The sequence below is a fragment of the Sminthopsis crassicaudata genome, chromosome 1, assembly GCF_048593235.1.
Source record: "Sminthopsis crassicaudata isolate SCR6 chromosome 1, ASM4859323v1, whole genome shotgun sequence".
NCBI lineage: Eukaryota > Metazoa > Chordata > Mammalia > Dasyuromorphia > Dasyuridae > Sminthopsis > Sminthopsis crassicaudata.
The window spans coordinates 448,530,589-448,558,555 of NC_133617.1; the positions used below are offsets into that span (position 1 = coordinate 448,530,589).

Consider the following 27,967-nt stretch of genomic DNA (forward strand, 5'->3'; position numbering starts at 1 on the left):
TTGCTTGTCATTTGCCATTTCATGTTAGAGCCAAGAATGAATGACAGGGCAAAGATTGGAAAAACTCCTTGGGTCAGGCAGTAGTAATCTATGTGTTTTCTACTCATTAAGCAGGATTGATATGAAAGGAACTTGATTGTATTCAACAGCTTAACTTAAAAAAAAAATTTCCCTTCACATTTCAGCATATGAGAGTTTCGTTCAATTTATGAATATGTCAAATTGCTGGATGCAAAAAAAAAGAACTGGCAGTACCCATAGATACCCACACATAGACTCAACATTTATTATTAAACTCAGAGATAATCCTAACTGAGGCATTCTGTGTATGAAGCTTCTAGATGCTTTTATGACCTAATCTCAACAGCACAGGCATTTTGGTCTATATCTTTATCAATTGTATAACTTCTGCAGTGAGTTGTTTTGCTAAAATAATTTTTGTTGCCTTTGTGTGATCCTAAGGACCTTCTTACCAGAACTGCATTGAAACATCTCGATTTGCATCTGCAGTCAACATTTTCCCCAGCATCCCAGGCTTGGAACCAACCCTAAGCCCCCATGGGCTGCTGGTGTCAATATAACTTTGGCTGAAAGTGCCCTTCTCATTCAAAAAAGGATTGGAATCATTTCTTTTTTCTATAGAATACTTATATAAGTCATTCCTGCTACAGTGGGGTATTACACTGTTAAATTGGGGGAAGAACAAAGGAATTAATTTTAAAAACATAACCATGTAATACAATGATTCTAACTCACTTTCATGCCTACAGTCCCAGCTTTCATACCTTTGTCCCCCCTTCAGCTTTTGCAAGCTCCAATATATTTTCTGCATTGCTGTTCTGGTGACTGTGTCTTGGTTCCCCTGTTTGTGATCTAAATGATTTCTTAAGGATGCTTAGTTGCAAAGGGGAGTTAATATACCTCCTGGTTCTTCTTCCAGGCTCCTGAAGGAGAATCTCAGCCCATGACAGAAGTGGATCTCTTCATCTCTACACAGAGAATAAAAGTCTTGAATGCAGATACACAGGTATAGATAAGGGACAGCTTTTCCTGGAGCTGAGACTTGTTATGATAATAACTTTCAAAATTTAACCCACTCTTCACATGGGTTTCTTGCCAGCATCCTAACTGCAAACCCTCCATTCTACTGGAATTAAATTATTCTCTTTTTGTACTATCATACTGAAAAATGGTGTGGGCCTTTTTAAAAACTAAGGAATAAAAAAATCCTAGAAAAATTGTCAAATATTTATTTAAAAATTTAAGGCAAAGGCTTTTAAACTTAGTATCTTTGAACTTTTAAAAAATTTTGAAGATTATATTTCATTATAATTGCTTTTCTTTGTCCTACATACATTGTTCATTTTATGCATTTGAAAATATTATTCTGAGAATAATAGTATAGCAGAGGCTTTGTGACAGAAAAGTTTAAGAATCCTTTGACTTAAAATATCTAAATTCAAATCCATAAATCCAACTAGATCATCCTGGTAAGAAGTTTTCTATTATTTTAAAGTATAGTAATTTCCCTTAGATATATTAAGATATATTAGTATAGATAATCCCCCACAAATATTGCATTAGTTATAAAAATGGATTAAATTCATATTTCTTTTCCCCTGTCATAAATTGGTTCCTCAACCTTGGGAAGGTTTATTTATGCCTAACCTACAGTTGCATTCTTTATACTACTTGAGCTACTTCTCAAGTAGTATTGAGAATGCAACTGTAGGTTAGGCATAAATCTGGAAACTAGGGCTTCATGTTCAACAAGATCTCCCTGCACTGAGTTATTTTAAAGCTGTTATTCACAGACTTTTATGAGTGAGATGTGGGAAAAGTATGTCTGAGATAGGCATGGTTAGATGTGTTATCTGCATCCTGGCCATAATATTTCTCTTCTCTCCTCTCAACTCTTCTAGGAAACAATGATGGATCACCCACTAAGGACCATTTCCTACATTGCTGACATTGGGAATATTGTTGTGCTGATGGCCCGCAGGCGAATGCCCCGTTCCAATTCCCAAGATAATGTGGAAGCCTCTCATCCATCCCAGGATGGGAAGAGACAATACAAAATGATCTGCCATGTCTTTGAATCTGAGGATGTAAGGACTAGTTTGCTTCAATTCTGGGGGACTGTTGGTCAAGCAAAGAATTTCCCTGTTCTTGTGATGTTGTGAGTTGATATGAAATGAAGGATAATTCAGTGATGTGCTGGTAAATATTTAACAACTGACTGCCCCCCAAAAGAATATATGACATACTTTTATGTTTAATTTACATTATTAACATTTTCTCCATTCCTTCATTTAGTCTAGATAACCAATGAAACAATAAATCCAGCCCTGATTTGCAGAATTTGCTAATTTCTGAGATATAAATACTCACAGTGAAAATTTAACAATCAGCTTTTGAGAGTCTATTTGAGCTGGTTCCAGCACAGTCCTAATTTATTTACATATAGCCAAAGAATTAAGAAAAAAATAATCATCAAGGCTTTATAGGCCCTTCATTTTATAGATGAGAAAACTTAAGCCATGTGAGCTAAGTATCTTGTCCAAGGCTTCCCAGAAGTAGTCAGTAGCAAATCTTGGAATCACCTGGCTCCTAGTTCCAATGTTCTCTCTATTATACATGCTATATCTCTCTCTTACTGACAGCTAGGTTTTTTGTTTTTTTTTTCTCTTCACAAGAAATGTACATTTCCTACCTCCAGATGAAATCCCAGATTCTCCAAACTTTTTAGAAAAAAAAATATAAAATTGGTTTGCATTGAAGCAATGTAGCATAGGGGATAAAGAGCTGGCCTTGGAATCAAAAAGACCCCAGTTTGAGGCCTGCTTCTGAAACAAGCTGGTTGTGTGACCCTGACTTCTCACTGCTTTGTGGCAAAGGGAAATAAATAAAAATATAGCAGAACATAAGTAATGTGAATGTCTAGTTTTCTAAATTAATATTCAGTTTGCCAGAATCCTTATGTATGGTTTGATAGCCCCTATTTCTATTTGAGCTTGATCCCACTATTGTTGCTAATTCTGTAAGTTCTAGAGAAGGTATATTGATAGAAGGAAAAATCCTACACCTTGGTGGGTGATTCTCTCCCTCAGTGGAAGGATTAGACAAGATAACTGATTCCCAGATTTTAGAGGCAATCTGAATGAATCATGCCTCTTCTAAAGGAATCTGGGCAGCCTGGGTTTGGGGACAGAAAAGAAAAACAATCAAGAAGGAATGACACCCATTTTTCTATTTTATCTGCTTTTTCTGACTTTCAAATTGGTCCTAACAAGAGAAGTGTCTGTGTGGCTTATGCTAAAACATTTTAAAAGTTTATTATTTTTTTTCTTTTTGGACACCCACCCCAATACCTAGATAATGCCTTGCACAAACCAGGTGCTCAATAAATTTTGTTGAATTAAACCAAATCACTATACATTTATAATATAGAGTAACAGGGGCCAATTCCAAATAACCACTAAGGTGGCACTGGGGCAAATCTCATGTCTCTGGTTCTGCATTTGAGATGAGGCCAACTTATCTATTTAATGGACTCAGATTCCACAGCTCTGTGACAAATAAGGAAATATTACATCAGTGCTGTTGATAAGGGAATTTTTTTTTTTTAAGTCCGTAGTGAATAAACTGTGTTCTTTGTAAGGTGTTGCACCAGAAAATTAACTCTGGTGGCCTACTTGCCTGACTCCCTGAAAAAAAGAAATGGATTTCTTTTTCAATAAATGTTCCTTTATTGGGGAAATAAATCACTTCTGTCAACATGCTTAGTAGTCCTGACTAGAAAATGTTATTTTTTTAACATAGTTTACTTACTTGAAACTTGACTAAGATAGAAACCATACATAAGGATTCTGGCAAGCTGAATATTGATTTAGAAAACTAGACATTCACATTACTTGTGTTCTGCTATATTTTTATTTATTTCCCTCTGCCACAAAGCAGTGAGAAGTCAGGGTCACACAACCAGCTTGTTTCAGAATCTTTGTAATCATGCCTCTTGTTACTAAAGACACAGGATCATATAATCACAGATTTAGAGCTACACTCTCCCCCTCAACTCATCTTCCATTTTTGATATAAGGAAACTAAGACTCAATGACTTGCTCAGGATCATACAGGTCTTTCTTAGTCCAAGTCCAGGGATCCATCCAATAGTCCCGGCTGTCTTCTCCCCCCACCTCCCTCTTTATCTAAAATACCATCAAAATGATGTCTCTTAGTAGACATTAGGTAAAATTCCTCCCCTTGTCCTTGAATCACTTTTTTTTTTTTCTTGAATCACTTATAAGGAAAATATGATAGAAGAAAGTGGTTTACTGATGGAATGGGAAGAAACAGGAAATACTTCAAATTCAGAATATTGAGTTTTTTAACTTAAGCCTAAATGTTGGCTTAATGATTGCATTGACAGCTGAATTCCTATGAAAGCAACCCTTTGCTTGAGAATCTGGATTTTATATTACCTTTCTTGAGGCCTATTTAAAAAATAATGTGTTTCATTTCCTTCTTGTTTTCTTACAAGAAGGGAACAAGGAAAATTAAGAAAAAGTAGGTGACAAAGCATATTCCCATACTTTCAGGCAGCCCAGAGTGGCTGTGTCCATTCATGATATTCAGAAAAGCTCCACCAAGGGAAGAGTATTTGTGCTCCAAGGCACATTTCTTTAATCAATGAATTAAAATCTTATAATGTCCATCTGAACTCCTTACATAAAAAAGGTAATTATTTATCATATCCTTCATGCAAATTCTGACATGTAAACAGCCACTTTCTTCTCCAAATAAGAGATATTTCTTCTACTGCCTGGAATACAGGGTGTTCACTAGCTCTTATGACTAGAGTTCAGAGAGTGATAGGGAAAAAAGGATTGAAAATTATGGAAAGGATTAAATCATAAATCAGAAACCATCTTGTTCAACACTTTCATTTTATACATGATGATGTGACTGTCACATAGATATTAAAGATTGGGTCTTCTGACTCCAGAACCAGTGCCTTTTCTTTGAACTATGCTGCTTTCTAATTATTTTTTTTAATTCCAAATGTATGTATTTATTTATTATAGCTTTATATTGACAGAATTTTCTAATTATTTTAAACCTACACAAGTACTATGAAATGAATACCAACTCTGGAATCAGAGGACCTGTGTTCAAACCGCACCTGGGATTTCTAGTATTGGATGGCTTAGGCAAGTCATTTGGGCCTCAATTTTTTTAGCTATAAGATGAAGGAGTTGGACTAGGTGACCTCTGAGATCCCTTCCACCTCTACATTTATAACCTATGATCCTTAATGCCCCCCCCAAAAAAATTTTAATGTAAAAATACTTTTTTTTTTTTTCCTGAGGCAATTGGGGTTAAATGACTTGCCCAGGGTCACACAGCTAGGAAATATTAAGTGTCTGAGGCCAAATTTGAACTCAGATCCTCCTGACTTCAGGGCTGGTGTTCTATCCACTGCATCATCTAGCTGCCCCAATATCTAAAATTTAAACTTTGAGAATACATTCCTACTGGGAGAAGTTCTAGAAGCTCTCAATCCTAATCTAAGAGACCAGTCATTTCGTTGTTAATTGCTTGATCTTTGCTGGTTTTGCTCTCTTTCTTTGGCTACTCCTAGGCCCAGCTGATTGCACAATCCATTGGTCAAGCCTTTAGTGTGGCCTACCAAGAATTCCTCAGGGCAAATGGAATCAACCCAGAAGATCTCAGCCAAAAAGAGTACAGTGATCTACTCAACACTCAAGACATGTACAATGATGACCTGATCCACTTCTCCAAGTCTGAAAATTGCAAAGATGTAGGTATCTCCCTAACCTTCAGGCTGACTACCATGAATACAGGGCAGAAAATAGAGGACAATATGGAGTACCACTCCTGGGAGAGAGATAGAGAAGGAGGAATGTCCAAAGGAAGAATGAGTACACAGAATGGGACATGTTTTGTTTTTTTTAATCTAGGATCCCACATTCTTTATTGAACTTCTGTAAATTTCTAAACTAGGTTCAGAGGAAGATGTAACAGTGGTCCTCAAACTTTTAAATAGGGGGCCAGTTCACTGTCCCTCAGACTGTTGAAGGGCCGGACTATAGAAAAACAAAAACTCACACTCTGTCTCCATCCCTCAGCCCATTTGCCATAACCCAGCAGGCCATATAAACGTTCTCAGTGGGATGCATCTGGCTGGTGGGCAGTAGTTTGAGAATTCCTGAAGAGGAATATTATCTTGTAAGAGTTAAAGACAATTCTGATATAATACCTGTCAGATGAATGATATAAATAGAGCAAAAGTCCTAGAGAAAGTCTTATGATCTTCATGAAATTTGAGCTGGGTTCAAGGATGAGTACAATGTAGGAAGGTAAAGACTGAGTGGAGTTGATATATCAAGAGGATAAACCTTGTGAACAGAAGCCTAGAGGCAGGGAAACACAAGATGTATTTGGGGAACAATAAGACCATTTTACCTATAGCAAAATTTATGTGGGGGAGTAGAGGCCAGGAAATTAGATTGAATCCAGATTTGGAAAAGCTTTAATTTTATGGTGATTGCTTTGGGGGCCCAATCTTGACACTAGATTTTAGCTGACTGCCATCTTCTTTTCCCTGACCCCAACAAAGGCATTATAATGTGCCCTTTCCCTTTCTCCCCCACTCTTCCTCCAGTTATTAAGTCAATATTTTGGTTATGGTCTTCCTATTTGTCATCCCTGTCCTAGATTACAAATCAATGATTGTCAGTTCTTTTTTAAAATCAAATAATTTGTTGTTGTTGTCATTGTTGGGGTAAGACTATGATTTCTTTGATACAGGGAGATGTAAATGAGGTACCTTCCTCTAACAGTGTAGATGTGTACCCGATCTTCAACTTAACATTTTTAGAGGGTTATCGAGAAGTTAATTGACTTGTCCAGGATCATCTAGCTAATGTGTCATTGGCTGGACTTGAACCCAGGTCTTAACAATTCTGAGGCCAAGTCTTTAAGCATCATGATTCACTATCTTTCTGTGGTTACCTTATCCCTACAAAAAATTGAAATGGATTAAAAATGTATTGGAAAATTTAGGAATTTCAGAAATAGCTGGAAGTTATTATGAAGTATTATTTCATATATTTCTTAAGCATTTCATGCTTAAATCATGCACACAGTGGACATTTAATAAATCAGCAGCAACTCACATTTATGTGGTGTTGTTTAAGGTGTGCAGAACCACTTCACAACAAAATCGTGATGACAATAATAGTTAGCAATTATAAAGTATCTTAATGTTTTATTTACAAATATTATCTCAATTGAATCTCACAACAATCCTGAGGCCCTGTCGTTATCCCTAATTTACAGATGAGGAGGCTGAGGCTAAGAGAGTAAAAGTGATTTGCCAAGGGGCACACAACTAATGAGGCCACATTCAATCTTCCTGAATCTGAGGCCAGTGCTCTATCCCCACCATCACCACCTAGTGCAAGTATTTTATTATATTCACTTATTTTATGGCCCATACCAGTGATTCCATTGTATGGAAAAATCTCTAGGGCAATGCAGAAGTTGCAACTGTTGTGCAAATCACAGTATTGCTTTAGAGTGGCCTGGGCTTAAAACTTAGAAGTCACACAGAAGTTGACCTTCAATATGGGTCTTGATGACTATGTTATCATGCTTTTCTAGCCATAAAACTCCTCTCCCTTTCACTTTGTGGATGAAGAAACAGAGGCACCCTTATAAATGTGAGAGCCAAGACTCAAATTCAGGCATCTCCTAATGCCACATTTTGCAGTCTTTCAACCAGCTCATGTTGCCGTTCCTAACTATTAAATATCAGATGAAAACTTAGAAAATAATCTGGCATTTACTAGGTGCTGGAAGTAGAGGATGGGTAGAGGTAGCTACAAAAGTTTCTTAGCAACTACTATATAAATTCTGAGCAAATACTATATAAATTAATCCAGAAAGTATTACATGTAAACTACATGTATAATTTTCAATATTTGTTTTATTTTTTTTAATTTTGATTTCTAAATTCTCCCCTTCCCCCTCTCTGAGATAGTAAGCAATCTGACAGGTTATATATATCCAATCATGTAAAATATTTCCACATTAATCATTGAAAGAAATATTCTTAAGTTATTTGAATTATTTGAACAAATATTTGAATTTTGAATTATTTGAAACAAATTTAAATGCAAAGGATATCAGAAAAAAGGAGAGAGAGCAATATGGAAAATCAATTATTTCAAAAAAGTGAGGAAGGAAGTACCTTATTGTCTCTTGCTGTCACAGACAGTGTCTGATTCAAGCTTCATGTGTTTCTTCCTTTTCAGATTTTTATAGAGAAGCAAAAAGGTGAAATCCTGGGTGTGGTGATTGTGGAATCTGGCTGGGGATCCATCTTGCCAACAGTGATCATAGCCAATATGATGCATGGAGGACCAGCAGAGAAATCAGGAAAGCTAAATATTGGGGACCAAATCATGTCCATTAATGGTACCAGCCTTGTTGGCCTCCCTCTTTCTACTTGTCAGAGCATTATTAAGGTATCTTAATCATATCTGGGGGATTGTGTATCATAGATTAAAAGACTTAAAAACAGAACTATGGAGTGGTAGTTTGAAGGCTCTTAAGAGATTCTGCTAAAAAAAAAAGTAATAAAAAAGCAGTTATTAGATATTCATAATGCTTGATATAATGGTATACTTTTGTTTTTTCAATGTTATCATGACTGTAGTCAAGGAAGATTACCACTTTACTGCTACAGACTTGACATGGCTCAAGTGGTGTCCTGGGAAAGTCCATGGAGTCCCTAAACATTCAAGTAGTTATAAAACTATTTTATAAGCAAAAAAATTTGATGGAAAATTGAATGTAAATATTATTAGAAGTCAGCCAAAAGCATTTATTATGCTTTTACTGTATGCCAAGCACTGGGTACACAAATACAAGTAAAAAAATAGTCTTGGATCTCAAGAAACTTCCATTCTAATGGAGAAAGCTTAAAATCAGGGTTTGGGGGAAGGAAGACAAGATCATCCTAAAAACATGCCTCAAGGCAGTTAATGTATTGGCCCTGGAGTCAAGGGGACATGTATTCGAATGTGACTTCAGCCATTTATTTGCTATATAATCTTAGGCAAGTCACTTGCCTAAGACTGCCTCAAAAAAAAAAAAAAAAAAAGGAGGGGGGGGGAGTTATTTTCTACAGTGGACTTTTTTCCCCATTTGGCCAATTGTCATTTTTAAAGGAATTGTTTTCTTCAGTCAATTTATTTGTATTTGAATTTCCAAGCTGTTGATTCTTTTATACGAAATCTTTCTTCTGCCTCTCATGTTTGATTTTTAAAATTCTTTCAAAGCTTTTCCAAGAGGGATTTTTTGGACTTAAGATCAATTCATGTTCTCCTTTAAGGTTTCTTATGTAGGTCTCCATGAGATTGTTGTCCTCTTTTGAGTTTATATTCAGATCTTCTCTGTTGTAATGATAGCTTTCTATGCTCAGGGCTCTTTTTTTTTTTTTGCTCATTTTTTTAAAGTTAGCTCTGCTCCCGGGACACAAGGGAAATTGCCCCAAGCTTCTTATGTTGGAAACCTTTCTGCTCTTGGACCTGTAGTGCTGGTGGCTTGCCCATTGAGCTGAAGTGGCTCTTCTTGTGCCCTTGGTTTTGTGGCAATTTGCCTTCTGCGTTGGGGCTAGAAACCTTATAGCTGGCCTGTTCTGCCACAACACTACTGAGCTAGGACCACAGAGCCTCAGTTTGCTGATCTGTGTTGCTACTAAGAGTCTCCCACTAATTTGCCCTGATACCATTTGCACTAGGCTGTGCTCCTCTTTTACTCAAATGAGACAGACCTTTTCTGAAGTCCTTCCACGTTCTTTTGGGCTGGGAAATTGTTTCACTTTGGGGTTTTTGTGGATTCTGTGGCTCCAGAATTAATTTTAAAGGCTTGATTAAGTTGCTTCTGAGGGAAAGTTGGGAGACCTCAGGCAACTTCCTGGCTTCTCCCTAACATCTTGGCTCTGCACCTATTGCCCCCAAGTGCCTCAAAAAAATTTAATAATGTCTCTTAGGTATGTTTTTTGGAATGTCTCTAGAATGCTAGGTATAAAAAACCAATTGATCAAAAACATTCTACTGTACCTGAAAGTAGACTGTGTCTACACTAGGAGGTTTTTTTTTAGAATGTCAGGGTCCCTTTTGGCAATCTGGTGAACCCTGGGCATTCCTTCCCCAAGTCATAAGATAAAATATATAGAATTATAATGGGAATCAAGTACAGTTATCAGAATATTCCAAAAATGAGTTTGTAGATCCCAGGTTAAAGACCTCTGATCTATATTAAATGAAATCTTCATGGTTTTCTAAATCTAAATCCCCAAGTATTATTTAACTAAGATATTTGGCTCTTTCTATTCAAAGAGCCAAAATCATTCAATTAGAGAGGAAGGGGAATCGATAAGGGAAAATATGTCACATAAGTAGTAAGTATATGAGAACAAATTTAAATTTAAGCCCAGTTATTCATTGTATCATCTTGCTGCTTCTGAGTTTATTTTAAAGTTGCATAGTGATTGATTTGTACTCAATGGAAGAAAAACTTTAATTACATGTAATTACAATTAAATTTTAATATGCCCTAGGCATTACTCAGGAATGTGGATCCATTGTATGACAACCCAAAAGTTTTTTTAAGTGTCCTGATTAGAAGAGAACTTTACTCAGGATGAATATCACACATTGCTCACTTTTAAAATAAGATTACTGGTATGAAAATTCATGGTTTAATTATAGGGTGAATTTTTTGTTTTCCATATACCAGTATTTGTTTGCTTATTTTTTATGAGAGAATAGATATTCTTAAAGCTCTATGTAAATGTGATTTATTAAGGTTTATAATGTACTTTTTGCTCATCAATCCTGTGGTAAAGAGTGCTAATATTATAAATACAGCAAGTGAAGTAGTGAGAAGCAGAGTGGAGTAGTAAATAGAGAGCCTTCCTTACCTTGAAGGAAGGAAGACCTTAGTTCAAGTCCTATTTCTGTCACATATTGTTTGCATGATTCTGAGCAGGTTCTTAACTTTTTAATTATTATTGTTATTCAGCCATGTCCAACTCTTCCTGACTCTGTAGACCACACTGCCCATACAATTTTCTTGGAAAGATACTGAAGTGGTTTTTCATTTCCTTATCCAATGGATTAGGACAAACAGGGTTTAGTGACTTGCCCAGGATCCCATAGCTAGTAAATATCTGAGGCTGGATTTGAACGCAGGTCTTCCTGACTCAAGACTCACTAAGCTTGACTCACTAGCTTCCTCCTCAATGCCTACAATCAACTCTTTAAAACTCTAAATATCTGAAAAGGGAAGATTTCCTCACTGGGAGTTCCCCAAATTGATGAAACCACAGGTCCATACTAAAAATAAATGAGGAAACCAGTTCTTAGAGGAGGAGTCACTTGGCCATGGCTGTCAGGTCTCTGATACTGAGGCTATGATAACAAAACAGAATATTCTATGTGTCACCATGGAGTGCTTATTGATTAAACATTGATGTTTAATTATTGTTAAAAATAGTGCCATGATTTGCTTTTTTTTGATTCCTCTCCACCACCCCCTCCTTCCCTCTGTGCCCTCCCCATCCATAATCAGTGTAGTACCATTGTATCACCTGTACACTTCTCTCTATCTGCCTTCACACCACCTTTTTTATTTTACTGTACAGTTGTCATAGGGACTACTGACCATTTATTTAGCTGGCATTTTTAATTAAAAAAAAAAAAGATATCAGCCCCCACATCTAAGTTAATGGAAGAAACTTTTATGTTGGTTAGGAACAAACAGCTAGCCAAATAAAGCAACTTTTTCTTGAAAATATAATAATAAAATATTTTTATTATTATATTATTATTTATATTATATGAAAATATAATAACAATGATGATAATAATAACAGCAACTAGCATTTACAGATATTATCTCATTTGATCTTCAGTAGTAACCTTGGGAGGTAGGATATACTATTATTTTCATTTTACAGGCAAGGAAATTGAGGCAGAGAGAAGTTAAGGTATTTGCCCAGGGGTCACATAGTAACAATCTGAAATCATATTTGTACTCAGATCTACTAGGTGGTTCATTGGATAAGGTGCTTAAGAGACTTGAGTTCAAATGTGGCCACAGACACATACTAGTTGTATAATTCTGGACATGTCCCTTAATCTCTGTTTGTCTCTGTTTCCTTATCTGTAAAATGATCATAATAATAGCATCTAACTCCCAGGGCTGTCCAAAGATCCAATAAGGACCTAATTAAAAAGCACAGTGCTTAGGCACCTAGTTGACACCAAATAAATGCTCTTAACTATTACTATTTTTCCCTGACTGTAGATCCACCTCTCTATCCCCTTCCCCATCTAACTGCATAGAAAAACTAGATTTTTCTACCCTACACTCCTTACAGTGAATTTAACAAAGATAAAAATTATCTATCATGCATTAAGTTACCCCCAACTTATAAGATAATAGAATATAGTAGAAATATCCTCAGTTATGAGGAAAAGCCTGTCATTAGAACAAGATTTATTCCAAAGAAGAAACAAAAGAAGGCACTTATTCCCCTCTTTTGCAGAGATGGCAGGCTATTTTACATTAGGCTTTTTAAAATTTTTTTGTTAATTTTGCAGAACTTTAATGGCTTTAAATTGCATTAAGACTTTTGGGGCACCTTATATAAGTGTAGATGGTATTATTGAAATAAAAGACAGTTGTTGTTCAATTGTTGCAGTCATTTCCAACCCTATGTGGGGTTTCCTTGGCAAAGATACCAGAGTAATTTACTCTTTCCTTCTCCAGCTCATTTTACAGATAAGGGAACTGAGGCAAACAGTATTAAGTGATTTGCCTAGGACTATACAGCTATTAAGTGTCTGAAGTCAGATTTGAACTTAGGAAGAGGAGATTTCTGACCCAGACTACAGAAATAACAGGTGGCTTGATATAATAGATAGAGAGCTGGCCTACATTCTAATCCCACCACTAATATATACTCTGTACCAACAAAATATCATTTCTATCATGTCCAGTCCTCACCCCATTATTGAAGCAATAGTTAAAAGGCAGAATTTGTCATTCCTTCCTGAGGACGGACCAAAAAAAAAAGAAGTGAGTTAGTTTGGATCCCCTGTCCCAGCTAAGAGCAATCCAACAAAAACTCTAGAGGGGTATATAAGGAAGATAAAAGGATACATTGTCATGCATAGTGACTAGATATTTACTCAAATAGACCTTACCCAGATGCACCACTAAGAAATATCAGGTCATTTGTCACACAGAAATTTTTACAGGGACCTTTGGAAGAAGCCAGAAGACATTCATCAGTATCTGCACAAAATTAAGTAAACCAGAGACCATCAACTAAATTCCAGCCATTAGAAGGCTTGAATCTCTTAAGAAAACACAGTAGCCCCAAATAGCAGCAAAACGGGGATGTTGGCAGTGATGGAATTAAAATTAAATAGAAACAAAGCTCCCACACTGAAAGGACTAACTCACATTAAATTTTTTTAAAGCAATAGAATGAAATCTGAGAATAAGGAAACCTGAAGAGTTCATGACATATGGAAGAAGGAAATTGAAAAGCTAGCCCTAGTCCGCTAGACTCTGAAAGAGAAGAATTTTGAAAACCTACTTAACCATTTTGTGCTAGTTTTTGCCTCACTGAGTCCTGGGTATGGCTGAGGAAAGCTTATCCATGAATTAACCCTGAAAATGGTAAAGAACAGCTAGTTCTACCCTACTTGAGAAAGTCACTTTAATTCTTTAAGTCCTAATTGTTTATCATCTATAAAATGATGGAGTTGGGATAATCCAGAGGTCCTTTACCTGAGCTCTGTGGACTTTTAAAAATATAGCTATTTGAATATATTTTATTATAATTAGTTTCCTTTGTAAAATCTTATGTATTTTATTTTATGCATTTGAAAATATTATTCTGAAAAGGAAGTTTCTATAGGTTTCATTAGACTGCCAAAGAGATCCATAATACAAAACATGTTAAGAATTCCTGGCTTAGATAGTCTCTAGGCTCCTTCCAATGCCATATTCTATAATACAAAAGCATAGATTTGGGGCTGAAAAGACCTCAGGTATGATCTTTAATTTACTCATCTTTGTTGTTGTTGTTCAGTCATTTCAGTCATGTCCAACTTTTTATGATCCCACTTGGGGTTTTCTTGGCAAAAATATGGGAGTGGTTTACCATTTCTTTCTCTAACTCATTGTACAAGTGAAGAAACTGAAGAAAACAGGATTAAGTAACTTACTTAGGGCCATATAGTTAGTGTCTGAAGCCAGATATTAATTCAGGAAGATGAGTCTTCCTAACTTCAGGCCCAGCACTCTATGTTATCACTTACCCATGGTAGCTACCCATTCCGTAAAATTACATATGAGTCAATTGGGGTCCCAAGAGATGGGTTGGCTTCCCCAAGATCACACAATTCATAAATAGCAGAACTGAGATTTTAAAATAACTTCACTGATCCAGAATTCCTTTCACTGTATCATGCAACCCTTCAGATAGGAAAATTATGCTATTGGTCTTCCTCACTACACAGTCTGAGCTTTTAAGTGTCTTTTTATCATATTAGGGATAGACTTATTCTTTCTCAACAGTCTTTCCTAGTCCCTTTATGACCAAGATTATACATATATGAAATGAATGTGAATTATGGACTTCTAGATGATAAAAAAAAAAAAGCCATCTGCTGATGGATTGAACCAATAACTTTGATCTTCTTAATTCCCTGGTCTCACTAACCATTTGAGTGAATGGAAGTTTGGAAGTGAGTACATGTGGTAAACTGACAGCTAGGACTCAAGCATTTCACAAAGCAGTTAAGCAGTATTTAGCAGTGTTTTTATCCTGTTCATTTTTTGGTTATGGCTGACTCTTTATGACCACCATTTGGGATTTTCTTGGCAAAAATACTTGGAGTGGCTTGCCATTTCCTTTTCTACCTCATTTTACAAATGAAAAAACTGAGGCAAACAGGGTTAAGTTAGTTACTGAAGATCACACAGCTATCTGAGGTCAGATTTGAACCCAAATCTTCCTTTACTCTTTGCCTGACACTCTTATTAAATTGAGCCACCTAACAGCCCAACAGTAAATGCTTTTTCATTCATGAAATTCTGTGCATCTGGAAGATAGCAAAATCCAGGTCCTGGGATTCCAGACCTTACACTCTCTCCCCAGTATGGCAGTCTGCCTCAACATACAGACTCCATTAGGTGGATCTGACTCCATACTAGATTATTATCACATTTCTAAGTCTCAGGGGGGAAAGGGGAGTGGGGAGGGAGGGGAGGATTTGTGTGTCTCTAAAATGCAGAAAACAGTAATGGTCTTCCTCAGTTATATTGGGCCAAAGAATAGTGTGGGGGGAAAAATGCAAATGACTGTATACATGTTGGAGGACTTCCCCTGCCCAGAAAATATTTCACACATGAGGCTTTTCCCCATTCCATCTGTAGACTCTACAGATTTGATCTACTTACAAGTTGATCTCTACTCCATTTACCAGAACCCATTCCATCCCTCTTTTTCTCTCTCTGCACTTCCTAGTCCATGGAAAGAAAGTTGTGGCTTCTTGAGGACAGCTTCTGTTCTGTGTCCCAGGCTCTGATAGATTAGAAACAAGCACATGAATAAACTAGGATTTTCCCAAAAGCAATTTGCCTTTTCGGGGTAGAGGTTTAGATCATCATCTAATTTAAGAAAGTTCTATGAAATTCATGAACAAGTTTTATATGTGGAGGCCCAGACAATGACGTTGACTCTTTCAAGAATAATTGTCTTGTCTGTGTGTGTCTCTGTAGTTGGAAATAAGGAAATAAGGAATAGGAAGTTAGGAGTGGCTTCATAGGAGCTAAAGTTATAGAAACACAAAGAAGACCAGAGCAAACAAACATCCTCTGAGATGGCATCAATAAAATCACTGGATAATAGATTTACAACTAGAAGCAACACATACACACACACACACACACACACACACACACACACACACACACAGAGAACATACACATATGGAAAAAAAATCCTATCATAGCATGAATTGGGTCAAACCAAGATGGAGCCATCTGCATCCAGAAAGAGGACTGTGGGGACTGACTGTGGATCACAACATAGTATTTTCACCTTTTTGTTGTTATTTGCTTGCTTTTTTTCTCATTTTTTTTCCTTTTTAATCTGATATTTCTTGTTCAGCATGATAAATGTGGAAATATGTCTAGAAGAACTGCACATGTTTAATTTAGATTACTTGCTTTGTAGAACAGGAAGGTAGAAGGAAGGGAGGGAGAAAATTTGGAATATAAAGTTTTGCAATGGTGAATGTTGAAGACTAATTTTGCATATATTTTGAAAATAAAAAGCTATTATTATGAAACAAAAAATGAATGTTTAAGAATGTTTTACATGTAATTGTAATAGACATGTAATATTTAATGAAATAAATGCCTTTTTTAAATTTTACTTTTTTTTTTAACAAAAAGAAAGTACCCTATAGAAATATCTTTCTTGGGAGCCAAAATGACTGCATTTAAAAGGTTTTAGGTTTTTTTTTAAGAGTTAGAGCAAAAATATTATTTAAGATTGAATCAGGAACCAGTTTATAATTATAATCTTTTCTCTCTCTCTCTTCTCTCTCTCTCTCTCTCTCTCTCTCTCTCTCTCTCTCTCTCTCTCTCTCTCTCTCTCTCTCTCTCTCTCTTTCTCTGTCTTTCTCTCTCTCTCTTTATTATTAAAGCTTTTTATTTTAAAACATATGACCAGTTAAAAGCCTTATTCATGCTAGGGACTTTGCAATCACAGTGCAGATAGCTGAAAATGTGGCATTTTAGGTAGAGTGCTTAAAATTCAGAGTCAGAAAGACCTGTTAGCCACTAATGACTCAGAACACTTTTAAAAAATCACTTAAAATCTCTCAACATCTTTTTATGTATAAAGTGAGGATGGTGATAGCACCTATCCCACAGGTTATTTTGATTCTAAAGCTTTTGTAAAGCATGCTTTTCAAATACTATTATTGTTAGAGAAAAATCAACATTTACTTAAGCATCCACTATATAGCAAGCACAATATTGAGTAGTAAGTATACAAAGATCTTCTCATGGAGCTTATTTGATACTGTCGTAGGGCTATAAAGACAAAGAATGAGATAACCCCTATTCTTAAAAAGTTTGCATTCTATCAAGGAAGATAATGTGTGCTTATAAATATATTTTGAATAAATAGAAGGTTGTTAAGGAGCCTCTTTCCCCCTCTCTCCCAGTGTGGGCTCTAGAAAGAAGTAATGTAAAAGGTGATGCTTGAGCCTTGTGTTAAAGGAAGAGGAAATTCATCAAGGTATGGTGGGGAGGGAGGCCATTCTAGGCTTCAGAGGCAACAAGATGGGAGAAGGTATGTTGCATATGAGAAACAGTTCAATTTGGCAGGATCTTAGAGAAGGGGAAGGGAACATTATTTAAAAAAAAAGAAAAGTTGCCTATTGGGATTTTTTCCTTTGTTATTTACTGTCTTGTTACTTGTTCTTTGTCCTTACTATATCTATGGGTTTCTTTCAGGGTTTAAAGAATCAGTCTCGAGTAAAGCTGAACATTGTGAGATGCCCCCCAGTCACTACTGTGCTGATCAGAAGACCAGACCTCCGATACCAGCTGGGTTTCAGTGTCCAGAATGGAATTGTAAGTACTATCAACCAAATATTTTACAGAAATGTTAACAAAAATATATTATAGTTGGTATTTTTCAAGTCTGTTGTGTCTCCAAAGAAAGAGGGGAAATTAGCTCACTTAGATTCACTCATCTTTCCTTCCTCTAAAGATTTCATCTTAACTGAGATAAGCTGGAGCCCATGTAGGCTGATTGCTTTCACTTAAAAATATAAAAAGTACCCTAGTGGTCAGATAAATGTTCTCTCCAGATCAGTCTAAGACAGTCTAGAAGGAAGCCTCTCATACTCACCAGCTGTGTCTTTCAACTCTTCTTAGTTCTTCCATCTCCCTTTCTTCTTTGGTGAATATAGTTTTGATTTTAGTCCAAAGACACTTATTCTTATCTCCTAGGATTCTTTCCCACTCCAGTGATTTCAAGAATCATTATGCAGATGACTCCCAAAACTGTATAGGATTTCAATAAATAGCTTTTAATTAAATAAAACTCTTAAGTTTTATTAGCTTAAGTTAAGACAACACTTTAGATTTTGGGCTTTAAGGATATTCATCCTTCACCTCATTCTGTTGTAAGCTCCAATCCCATCTACAATGTGAAAAGTTACTTTGCCTTTATTTGCTGGACTTCTTTCATCCCTTCTGCTTGTTTACTATGACTTAGGAGTGACTTTTGTATCTTTTTTTTTTTTTAATTTTTTATTTTATTTTATAATTATAACATTTTTTGACAGTACATATGCATGGGTAATTTTTTACAACATTATCCCTTGCACTTACTTCTATTCAGATTTTTTCCCTTCCTCCCCCAGCCCCCTCCCCCAGATGGCAAGCAGTCTTATATATGTTAAATATATTACAGTATAATTTAGATACAATATATGTGTGTAGAACCGAATTTTTTGTTGCACATGAAGAATTGGATTCAGAAGGTAAAAATAACAGTTTACATTCATTTCCCATGTGACTTTTGTATCTTATCGATAACAAAAAGTATAGCCAATACATTAAAACTCAAATTTGTAATAGCCTTTGCTATAGAAAACACTGTCAAAGGCATTGTGAAAGCCCAAGTTTAATTAAGTTTTATTCACAAGGTTTCAGGAGGTAGCCATGGTGTAGTAGATAGAGCAAACCTTCATTTAAAGCCAGGGAGATCTAGATTCAAATCTTCCTCTATCATACACTATCTTACAAGGTCAATTGATCTTCAGAGTAAAGTATAGTATAAATTTAGATTTGTGATATTGTGTGATTTAGAGTGTCATCTGAGAAGTTTATATCTGCCATGGTTTTAGTAGAAGAAAGCTTATTGGCAGAAATTTAAACTCCTTTTTCTTCCTTGCAGATTCCAAGTACTTCCTCAGAAATTGGTACTATGTGTGGTACATCAGTGACTCCTAGGTCAACAGGGATTAATTTGGTCTTTTTTCCCCCCACTAGATTTGCAGTCTCATGCGAGGAGGGATAGCAGAGCGGGGTGGAGTTCGAGTGGGACATCGAATCATTGAAATCAACGGACAGAGTGTTGTTGCCACACCACATGAGAAGATTGTTCACATTCTCTCCAATGCTGTTGGGGAGGTAGGAGCTGAAGTCCATAGGGTTGGAAGAGAGGGTCTATAGAGGTCATTCCATGCTCACCCAATCACGGGGCAGAACTATAAATATCCAAGCCAGAGGATTGTCTGAGATATGTGAGGAAAGGTGCCTTATATAAGCCTCTGATTTTTCATCTCAGTGCTAAATAACCCTAGTTAATTAGGGAAGTTTTCTACACACCTCAGTCACCTCTCTATTGCTAGAATTTAAATTCTTTTCTTTTGATTTTGCCAAGGCACTTAGATGACAGTATGCTAGACTTGAAATCAAGAAAACCTGAGTTCAAATTCTATCTAAAATAAGAGCTACCTGTATAATGTTGGACCTTTTGAGTCCTCAGTTACCTCATTTGTCAGATGGGAATAATCACATCTGTCTCACAGGGTGGTTGTGAGGCTCAAACAAAATAACCAATGTACTTTGAGAACAGAGAATAACTGGTAGTTTGGAGAGACTGTTAAATAGAATTAAGTTACTTTTGGCCTTCTTTTCACCCAGACTTTCTTTAGCTTATTCTTTCTTAACCTCTTTTCTGTTTTGTTATTTTTCTACTTCTTTGTGACCTTTTCAGTCCTCCTAATGAAAGAATGTTTGGGCCTCCTCATTAAGCTTTACAGTTTGTTATTTTATTAAGGTTAAAACAATGGAAAATTACCTTAAATTTCTTAAATGTATGTGTATCACAGATAATATATATGTATTTATGGGGAGGTATATGCATATATAGAGATGCACGTGTATATATAGTATATAAGTAATGTAAACACACTGTGTATTGGGTGGGTCATATTATCAATTTGAAATGTCTTTGGCCAATGGGGAAATGCCACCCTAGCCCCTTGTTTGATTGTCTGGAGTCTTTCACCTACCAGCTGATTGGTAATTGCCCTAATAAATATATCCTAAAAGGACAGGATAAATTGGGTCAATATAAAAGTAAACTACAATTTTAAAAGGACTACTTGAATGTTCTTAAGACTTTCAAAGAAACCAAAAACTTAGGGAATAGGTTCTGCCAACTATTGATGCCAACTAGGATGCTTAGCCTTGAATTATGACCCATGGAATGTTGACTGCAGCTAAGGGAAAGCAAAGGCAAGACTGGGATAATGATATAGGAATTTTTCAACTGAAGTTGATCTAAGAAAAGAAGAGAATATATTAAGGCTTACGTATGAGACTACTGGGCTCACAGAATCACATGAATAGTATCCTTCAAACATCACATAGACAGATATACATCTTTGCAATATTTTCAAATTCCCAATAACACGTGGAAGTATTATTTTATATTGTTTTATATAAGTTATATTGTTTTATATAAGCCCATTCTTATATGTCTTTAAGTGGCTAATAAATGTTTTTAGATTCAAAGGTAAGTTTACAACTTGATTTTACTTTAAGAAACCAAAATAAGAGTTAGTTGAGCTACATTTGTTTCTTGAATCCCATAGCCTTTCAGAAATGAACATTTTATTAATGCCTTTTGTTTTTATATCAGAGCAGTTTCAGATATTACTTTTTCTTCAACTCCCCCAATCCCTAGTGAGTTTTGTCTTGTATCAAAAAAAAAAAAAAAAACAAAAAAAAAAAACCTTAATCCCAAATGATATCATAAGCACATCTGCAGCCACAAAGCTCCACAAAACCTTTTGCTTCTGCTCATAAACACTGCTGTATTATTGATTAATGTTCTTAGTCATGTCTTCTGGAACAATGGTAAGAATCTGGAACACAAATCATACAATATGTTTTATCTTTTCCTTTCCTTTTTTAAACTTTATCTCCGTTTAAAAACGTGGAGAGAAATAGGTTAACATCTAGTATTCCTTCCACTAGACCTTCTTTTGTATTAAACGGTCATTTTATTTTATATTTGTAACACCAGCATACTAAGAGATAAGTATACTATAGCTTAGTGTTTGGAACCAGTGGACTTCAGTTGGAATCTGGGGCAAATTTTAATCTTTTAGACTTAATCTTTCTAGACCTCTGTTCTCATCATTAAAATGAAGACATTAGATTAGGTGACCTCTACAAATCCCTACAGTTCTAGAGCTATTTCTCTCCTCTTTTTGAGGAGCTCTATTCATTATTAGTAAATAGGCAGCTAGATGTCACAGTGGATAGAGTGCCCCATCTGCAGTCAGGAAGATTCATCTTCCTATGTTTAAATCTGGCCTCATACAAGTATTAGCTGTATGACCCTGGAATCACTTAACCAGTTTGCCTCAGTTTCCTCATCTGTAAAATGATCAAACTACTTTAGTATCTCTGCCAAGAAAACTCCAAGTGGAGACATGAAGACTTGGATGACCAAAAAAAGTATCAGTAGTAATAGTAGTGGTAGCCTATAGAAAACAACATAAAATGGGATGTTGTAGAGGCAGTAGTAGTTGATAACAGAGACTTGGAATCAGTAGATACTCTAGCTATAATCCTTAATCTGATGCTTGCTCTGTCTGTGAACAAATAATTGAAACTTTCTGTGTTTTCTCATCTTTTAGGTACTGATCATAACTGTAGTCCTTATATATCAAATGAAATAATAAATTGAAAAACACTTTGTAAATCTTATATATTAAAGTAGATGGCATTTCTATACCACTTAGTGCAAATATTATCTAATTTTAGCCTCATCACAACTGTGGGAGGTAAGTGCTGTTGTCATTCTGGTTTTACATGAGGAAATTGAGGTTGAACAAGATTAAGTGACTTGCCCAGGGTCAAACAACTAGTAAATGTCTGAGGCCAGATTTCAACTCAAATTTTCTGTCTCCAGGCCTATCTGGCTCTATATGTAAAAAGTGAGGGTTGTAGTGAGTATCAGAGTTTTGTTTTATTTGTTTTTAGAGCTGAACTATTTCATTGGTACAGGGAACTCCCTATCTTTCTGAAAAGATCTGCCAATAAGTATTTATTAAGTACCAAGTATTTACTAAATACAAAGAATGAAACCATCCTTACTCCTTAAGAACTTATAGATAGAGGTCAATTATTTTTATGCTGGAAAAAAAGAAAGTTTATTTTTGCCAGCTTTAACATTCAAGGAAAAGAAAGTCTGTCTATAATACTCAGTGATATGGACATCACATTTATATATATGTAAAAACACAGTGATTTAAAAAAAGTATCATCACTGAAAATATTGTACAACTTCAGCTCTTTCTTCTCAGATTTGCTTTGTGTAATTGTATGGATTTGAATTAATAGTTTAAAATTTTGATCAAGAGACACAACTTAAATGTTTAAATGGACCTGATTTTCTTTAATCTTAAAATTCATCATCATGTCTTTCCCTCCCTACATAGGGAGGAATAATAGGGAAGAAAATTAGTCATGTGGATACCCTCTTGCAGTCAAATAACAAACATTTTTTTAAAAATATAATTATATTTCACTCCTTTAGAATCTAAGCACATAGGCTTCTCCAAGTCTGTGTGGTTGACATGAAAATATTAGGTAAATACAAATGCACACAAAATAGTTAAATATAAGATGAACATGAGTTTATCTTATCAACATATGGTTGAAAATGTGAAAATATTAGATAAATATAAATACACATAAAATAATTAAACATAAGATAAACATGGTAACTAGGTAAAATGGTGGATAGAATACCAGATATGAAGTCAAGAACTCGTCTTTCTGAGTCCAAATCTAACTTCAGACACTTAATCGCGATTAAGTTATTTTACACTTAACCCTGTTTGCCTCAGTTTCCTCATCTATAAAATGAGCTGTCAAAAAAAAAATAATCCAAATTGGTTACAAAGATTTGAATATAACAGAAATGACTAAATAGCAATAACAACAAGATATTGCAGTAACAATCATAGCTGCCTAGTAAATTGTATAGCCTTAGACAGTAATTTAGGATCTTGGAGGTTAGTTAATTTACCCAGAGTTCTAGGACTTAAATCCAATTCTTCTTGATTGTATAACTAGCTCTCTGTCCATTAGGCTGCTCTACTCCTTATCAAAGGTAACAGTGTTTTTCTAAAGCAAGCAATGATGTTTTTTAATAACATATATAAATGTAGGATTTTATTTTTCTCTTTTTCCAATTAGGAACTCTCTGTGTTAAATTGGCCAGGATCCCCTCATCTCCTCTGCTCTTCCAGGAAGGGAATTCCTGATTGGTCCTCCTTTATATTCAGTGATAAAGTGATTAAAGTGATAAAGCTTTGTGGTTCTGTTTGACTGGCTGTTACTCTTTTCTCCCTACCTAGATTCACATGAAAACAATGCCAGCCGCAATGTACAGACTGTTGACCGCACAAGAACAGCCTGTTTACATCTGAGAAGCCGTGGTTCTCACTTTATAACATGCATGGAGGGTGCCTCTTCACTAGTGGCTATGTTTCTAGTGCTGCATATTTGTGATCATGGCAATATTTTGTTTGTACTCTAGCACATGCAACATTTTGTCATGCACCAGAAGAAAAGTATCCATGAGGATCCCTTTTTTCTCCCTTGCTCCATCTTTCCCCTCATTTCCCCATCCCCAAATACAAGTGATATTTTAATGTGTGTAGTTGCTTGCAGAAGGGAGAGTTGCCCAGATCTTCCCAGAAAACTTACCAGCAAATGAATTTTGTGGAGAGCTTATGTTTGGCATTTTCATCTGTCTGGCATCCTGGAAGGGGTGGAGAACAGAAAAGAGAACTAGCTTTCCTCTGTGATCCAGACCTCACAAAACTGTTTACCAAATGAAAATAATGGTGGGAGCTGAAAAATCCAGTAACTAGAAGTTTTTTAGTTCTCTTACCATCTTTTTTGGTGTGCTATATGTTGGGACAAAATAAGGTGTGGGGGAATCAAACATGATATCTAAAGATTTTAATTGACCAAAGTAGATTGAGGGCTCTTCACTATTTCCTCACAGAGTTCCTAAGCAAGTTTCAAACATATTCCATATTTGCAATGTGTTTATTTGCTCTAGATATTAAAAGGCCATTGGAATTTTTAAAAAGAGAAAGGGAAGGGACCAGTGGCATTTTGCAAGCAACTCTTGCAAATAGCTTCAAAAATTAGTCAGGCCCATTAAGTTTACATAGGCTCCTTCCATGTCACTAGAGCAATGAATACCAAAAGGGGTATATATGGCTTTTCTATTACACTCCATTTTATTCATCCCATTCCACCAGAGTTGTAAGCTTAAACTCTAGATCCCCAAGCACCATCTGTCAGGGGCCCACAGTATTCCTAGAATGTCTTTATCATATAATCTCATTCCCTTCTAGTCTCTACAGAGGCTGCATAGGTTGAATTTAAATTCCAACTGCACTCTGTCCTTTGGACATTTTACCTCATTTGGAGATTCTTCCTAGTTTTCACACTCCCAAGTAACTTTTTACCAGTATTTTGACAGAACTCTCCTAACTTCAGTGAATCGAAGCTGCTTTCCTAGCTAGCTTGAATATAGGGATAGAGAAACTTATTCTTTGATTACCAAGAAGACCATCAACCTCTTTCTTTCCTAAATTTTCAGTTCTTCTTGCTGAACAATGCTTATTTTTTCCTTGGGAGCAACAAGACTTATGTTTTCCCTACACAAAAAACGTGAGCATGAAAGGGACCTTGTGGCCCTGGCTGAGAATTTCTAAGCTTCTCCCAGTCTTGTGGATCTGAAAGAGAACGGATCTAATGTTGAATGTTCGTGTTATTCAGGTGCCTCATATTTAAGGACTTTTAGTTCAACAAAGGCATCTCAATAATACTGTTATTCTGAGCCAGTTTTTACATATTCTTGGTCCAAAGAATATTTTTGATTTTCATGTGGGGTGTAGTTTTAATTCTTTTTGTTTGCTTGTTTTTGGGTCATTTTTTTCAGGGTTTTTTGTCTTACTTTGTGATCTCAGTGGAATCGGGGAAGAAAAATTAATATATTTTTAAAACATTAATATAAAACTCTTAGTCTTCTGCTTTTAAGGTATTTATTCATTACATCTGCTGACACAGGAATTCAGTGAGCAAACTGTGGGTAGTGGCTTTTTATTATCATAGTAACCTGTAGGAGCCCCAACAGTAACTTTCTAGAGTTTATGCTGAAGGCTTGAATTATCAAATACCAAAAGTTGGTCTTCAATTACCTGTAATAGGAATATGCTATTCCTCCTCTTGCTAATACAGCTCTCCCATGTGGAAGCATTTCATGCTAAATTGTTAAGCTCAGATATCAGCATTCAATAGTAATCAAAGCTCAGAGCCAGGAAAGAATAAGAGGTAAGTCACAGACTCTAAGACAATGCTTAGAGGAAAGTAGCTCATCTACATGAATGAAGTTTTCTACACTGGGAGTTTCTTTTTTCTGATGAAATCACATATCTGATGCCCTTCACGATTCCTCCAAAAAGTGGTTAGGGATTTAACATGTTAGCTTTTGGTTGTAATTGAACTTTAAATGAGAAAGACACTTTAAAAGGAATGAATGGATAATGGTAGAATTTAAAAGTGTTTTTTAATGGGGGAAAAGACCTTTCCTGTAGGTAGTCCCTCTTTGTGTGAGGGCCGCCCTAGCTATACTGAAAAAAAAATCCTCTTTATTGCTACTTGAGACAACTCTGGATTTGGCTTTTGATGGTGCTTAAATAGAGATTATCCTGCTCCCTCACAAACCTCTTCCCCACCATTGTATCTCATCACCCCAACTCTGAGAAAAATGCCTTGCCCACAGTTGGCGCTCACTGAATGTTTCAAAGGATGAAGAAAAGAGTACGTGGAAGGGGTGAAAAAAATGATAAAATCCTGTACAGGTTTAAGAAAAGAAACAGAAATGGTAAACTTAGAAAGTGAGAAGACCCAATATAATATTTCAGCACAAGATTAAAATTGACTTAATGACCCACCATTCACTTTAAGTAAAAATAGTACCTTGCTTCAGAATATTGAACACCATGGCACTAGCACTGATGATGATAGGTGAAGCATTTTTCTGGCCACCACCCAGCAGGAATAGGAGTTTTCTTAATATTAGTAACTTTATAAAGATCAGGTTGTTTTTTTTAATTAGTTTTTCTTAATATCCCTATATATAGCAATATATGTAAATATGACAAATACCATGTATAATTGAGAAGACTGTACAGAGCAGCCTTTCCATAAGATGCCTGAGTGAAAAGCTACTCCACAAGGAGTTAAAACATGCTTGATGACTAATGTCAGGTATCAACCTCCATTTTTATTTACCTCTTTTTCATTCTGTGGAGATGACAAGAGCCAGCTCTATTTCTTCAATGTGAGGGTTGCAGGGAGCCACTGAGAGGTCCCTGAGAGTTTGGGACAATGAAGGCCACCTTCCACCTATCCCCGAGCCAGAGCTCATGTCTCCAATAATAACTGCCACTTCCCTCCAGGGTATTCTTAGCAGGAAGAAACTGGATATGCAGAAGGGCAGGCTGCCATTTAATAGAAATGAGAAACAACCCACAAAAGGTAAGTTACATTTTCCATAAGCACAGGATCCCCAAAAAGCCCCAGAATAAATGGCTTCCTCCCCTTTCTTCTTTCTCCCACTCTACACACACACACACACACACACACACACACCCTCCCTCCCCATAATCTGACAAGATTAAAAAAAAACCCAAACACTTTTTTATCCTTTTATGAGGAGTTTTGACCCAGTTGTATTAAGTACTGTCATGTTTACATATAAGGGACCATCTCAATTCTGCCTCTGTTTTCCTTCACAGTTTTGGGGGGGAAAGTCCAATTGCTGTTTGAATTGTATCCATTGTCAAATCTTTGATTTGGGTTTCCTTGAGTGCAGAATTCTTTAATATTTGTTTTCCTGATCTTGGCAGTATCTGAAGATCATGGTGGTGGGGGGGGAGGTTTCTTGTATATATTTAGCACAGCACCTAGACTATAAAGTTGTAGTCTTGTTCTGTAAAGAGTGGGGAGAAGTACAGTATTGTATTTGTAATAATATTGTTTTCTTTGTATACACCAAACTTGATCTCTCTATATAAAATATAAATATATATAAATATATATAAATATATATATATATATATATAAATATGTGTGTGAGCCTGGAATGTTGATTATACTGCACATCTATTGAATGTAATTCCTCTGACATTTTTGGTCACAGGTCTCTGTACCCTTCTCTGTACACATAGCAGTAATGATTTTATTTTTTTGGGTTGTGTGATGTATTTATTGTGCTACCTTTCTTTATTTAAATGAGCACTGATGTCTGTAAGATTTGCAATGACAATAAAAAAAAAAAAAAAAAGCAAAACACCCCTTATATCTTGGTCATGGCTGAATATTTGATGCTCTTTGTGGGGTAAATCTGGTTTAGCAAATGCAAACTTTCTCAATAGCTCTTGTAAGAAGGAAGACCTGTCTTATATTCAATTCAATTCAAGCATTTAAGAAGAACCTTACTGGGGCAGCTATGTGGCGCAGTGGATAGAGCACCAGCCCTGAATTCAGGAGGACCAGAGTTCAAATCTGGTCTCAGACACTTAACACTTCCTAGCTGTGTGACCCTGAGCAAGTCACTTAACCCCAGCCTCACACTCACTGTATGAGTGGCAATTGTAAAGAACCTAGCATACAAAGTTCAAAAGGGAAACTATCTCTACCCTCAAGAGGTTAC

At 35.9% G+C, this 27,967-nt stretch overlaps 1 protein-coding gene across 6 annotated transcripts in view; it reads left to right on the forward strand.

Annotated features, from left to right (window-relative positions):
* APBA1 (amyloid beta precursor protein binding family A member 1) overlaps nucleotides 1-25,837 on the forward strand; it is a 279,256-nt gene extending 253,419 nt beyond the window's left edge. For all 6 annotated transcript variants that reach the window (XM_074280722.1, XM_074280725.1, XM_074280721.1 and 3 more), the window contains 7 exons: nucleotides 941-1,027; nucleotides 1,923-2,108; nucleotides 5,642-5,821; nucleotides 8,340-8,552; nucleotides 17,644-17,763; nucleotides 19,192-19,332; nucleotides 23,586-25,837. In XM_074280722.1, coding sequence (XP_074136823.1) covers nucleotides 941-1,027; nucleotides 1,923-2,108; nucleotides 5,642-5,821; nucleotides 8,340-8,552; nucleotides 17,644-17,763; nucleotides 19,192-19,332; nucleotides 23,586-23,657 — 999 coding nt within the window. In that variant the 3' untranslated portion in view covers nucleotides 23,658-25,837. The remainder of the gene's footprint in view (nucleotides 1-940; nucleotides 1,028-1,922; nucleotides 2,109-5,641; nucleotides 5,822-8,339; nucleotides 8,553-17,643; nucleotides 17,764-19,191; nucleotides 19,333-23,585) is intronic.
* The last annotated feature ends 2,130 nt before the right edge of the window (nucleotides 25,838-27,967 follow it).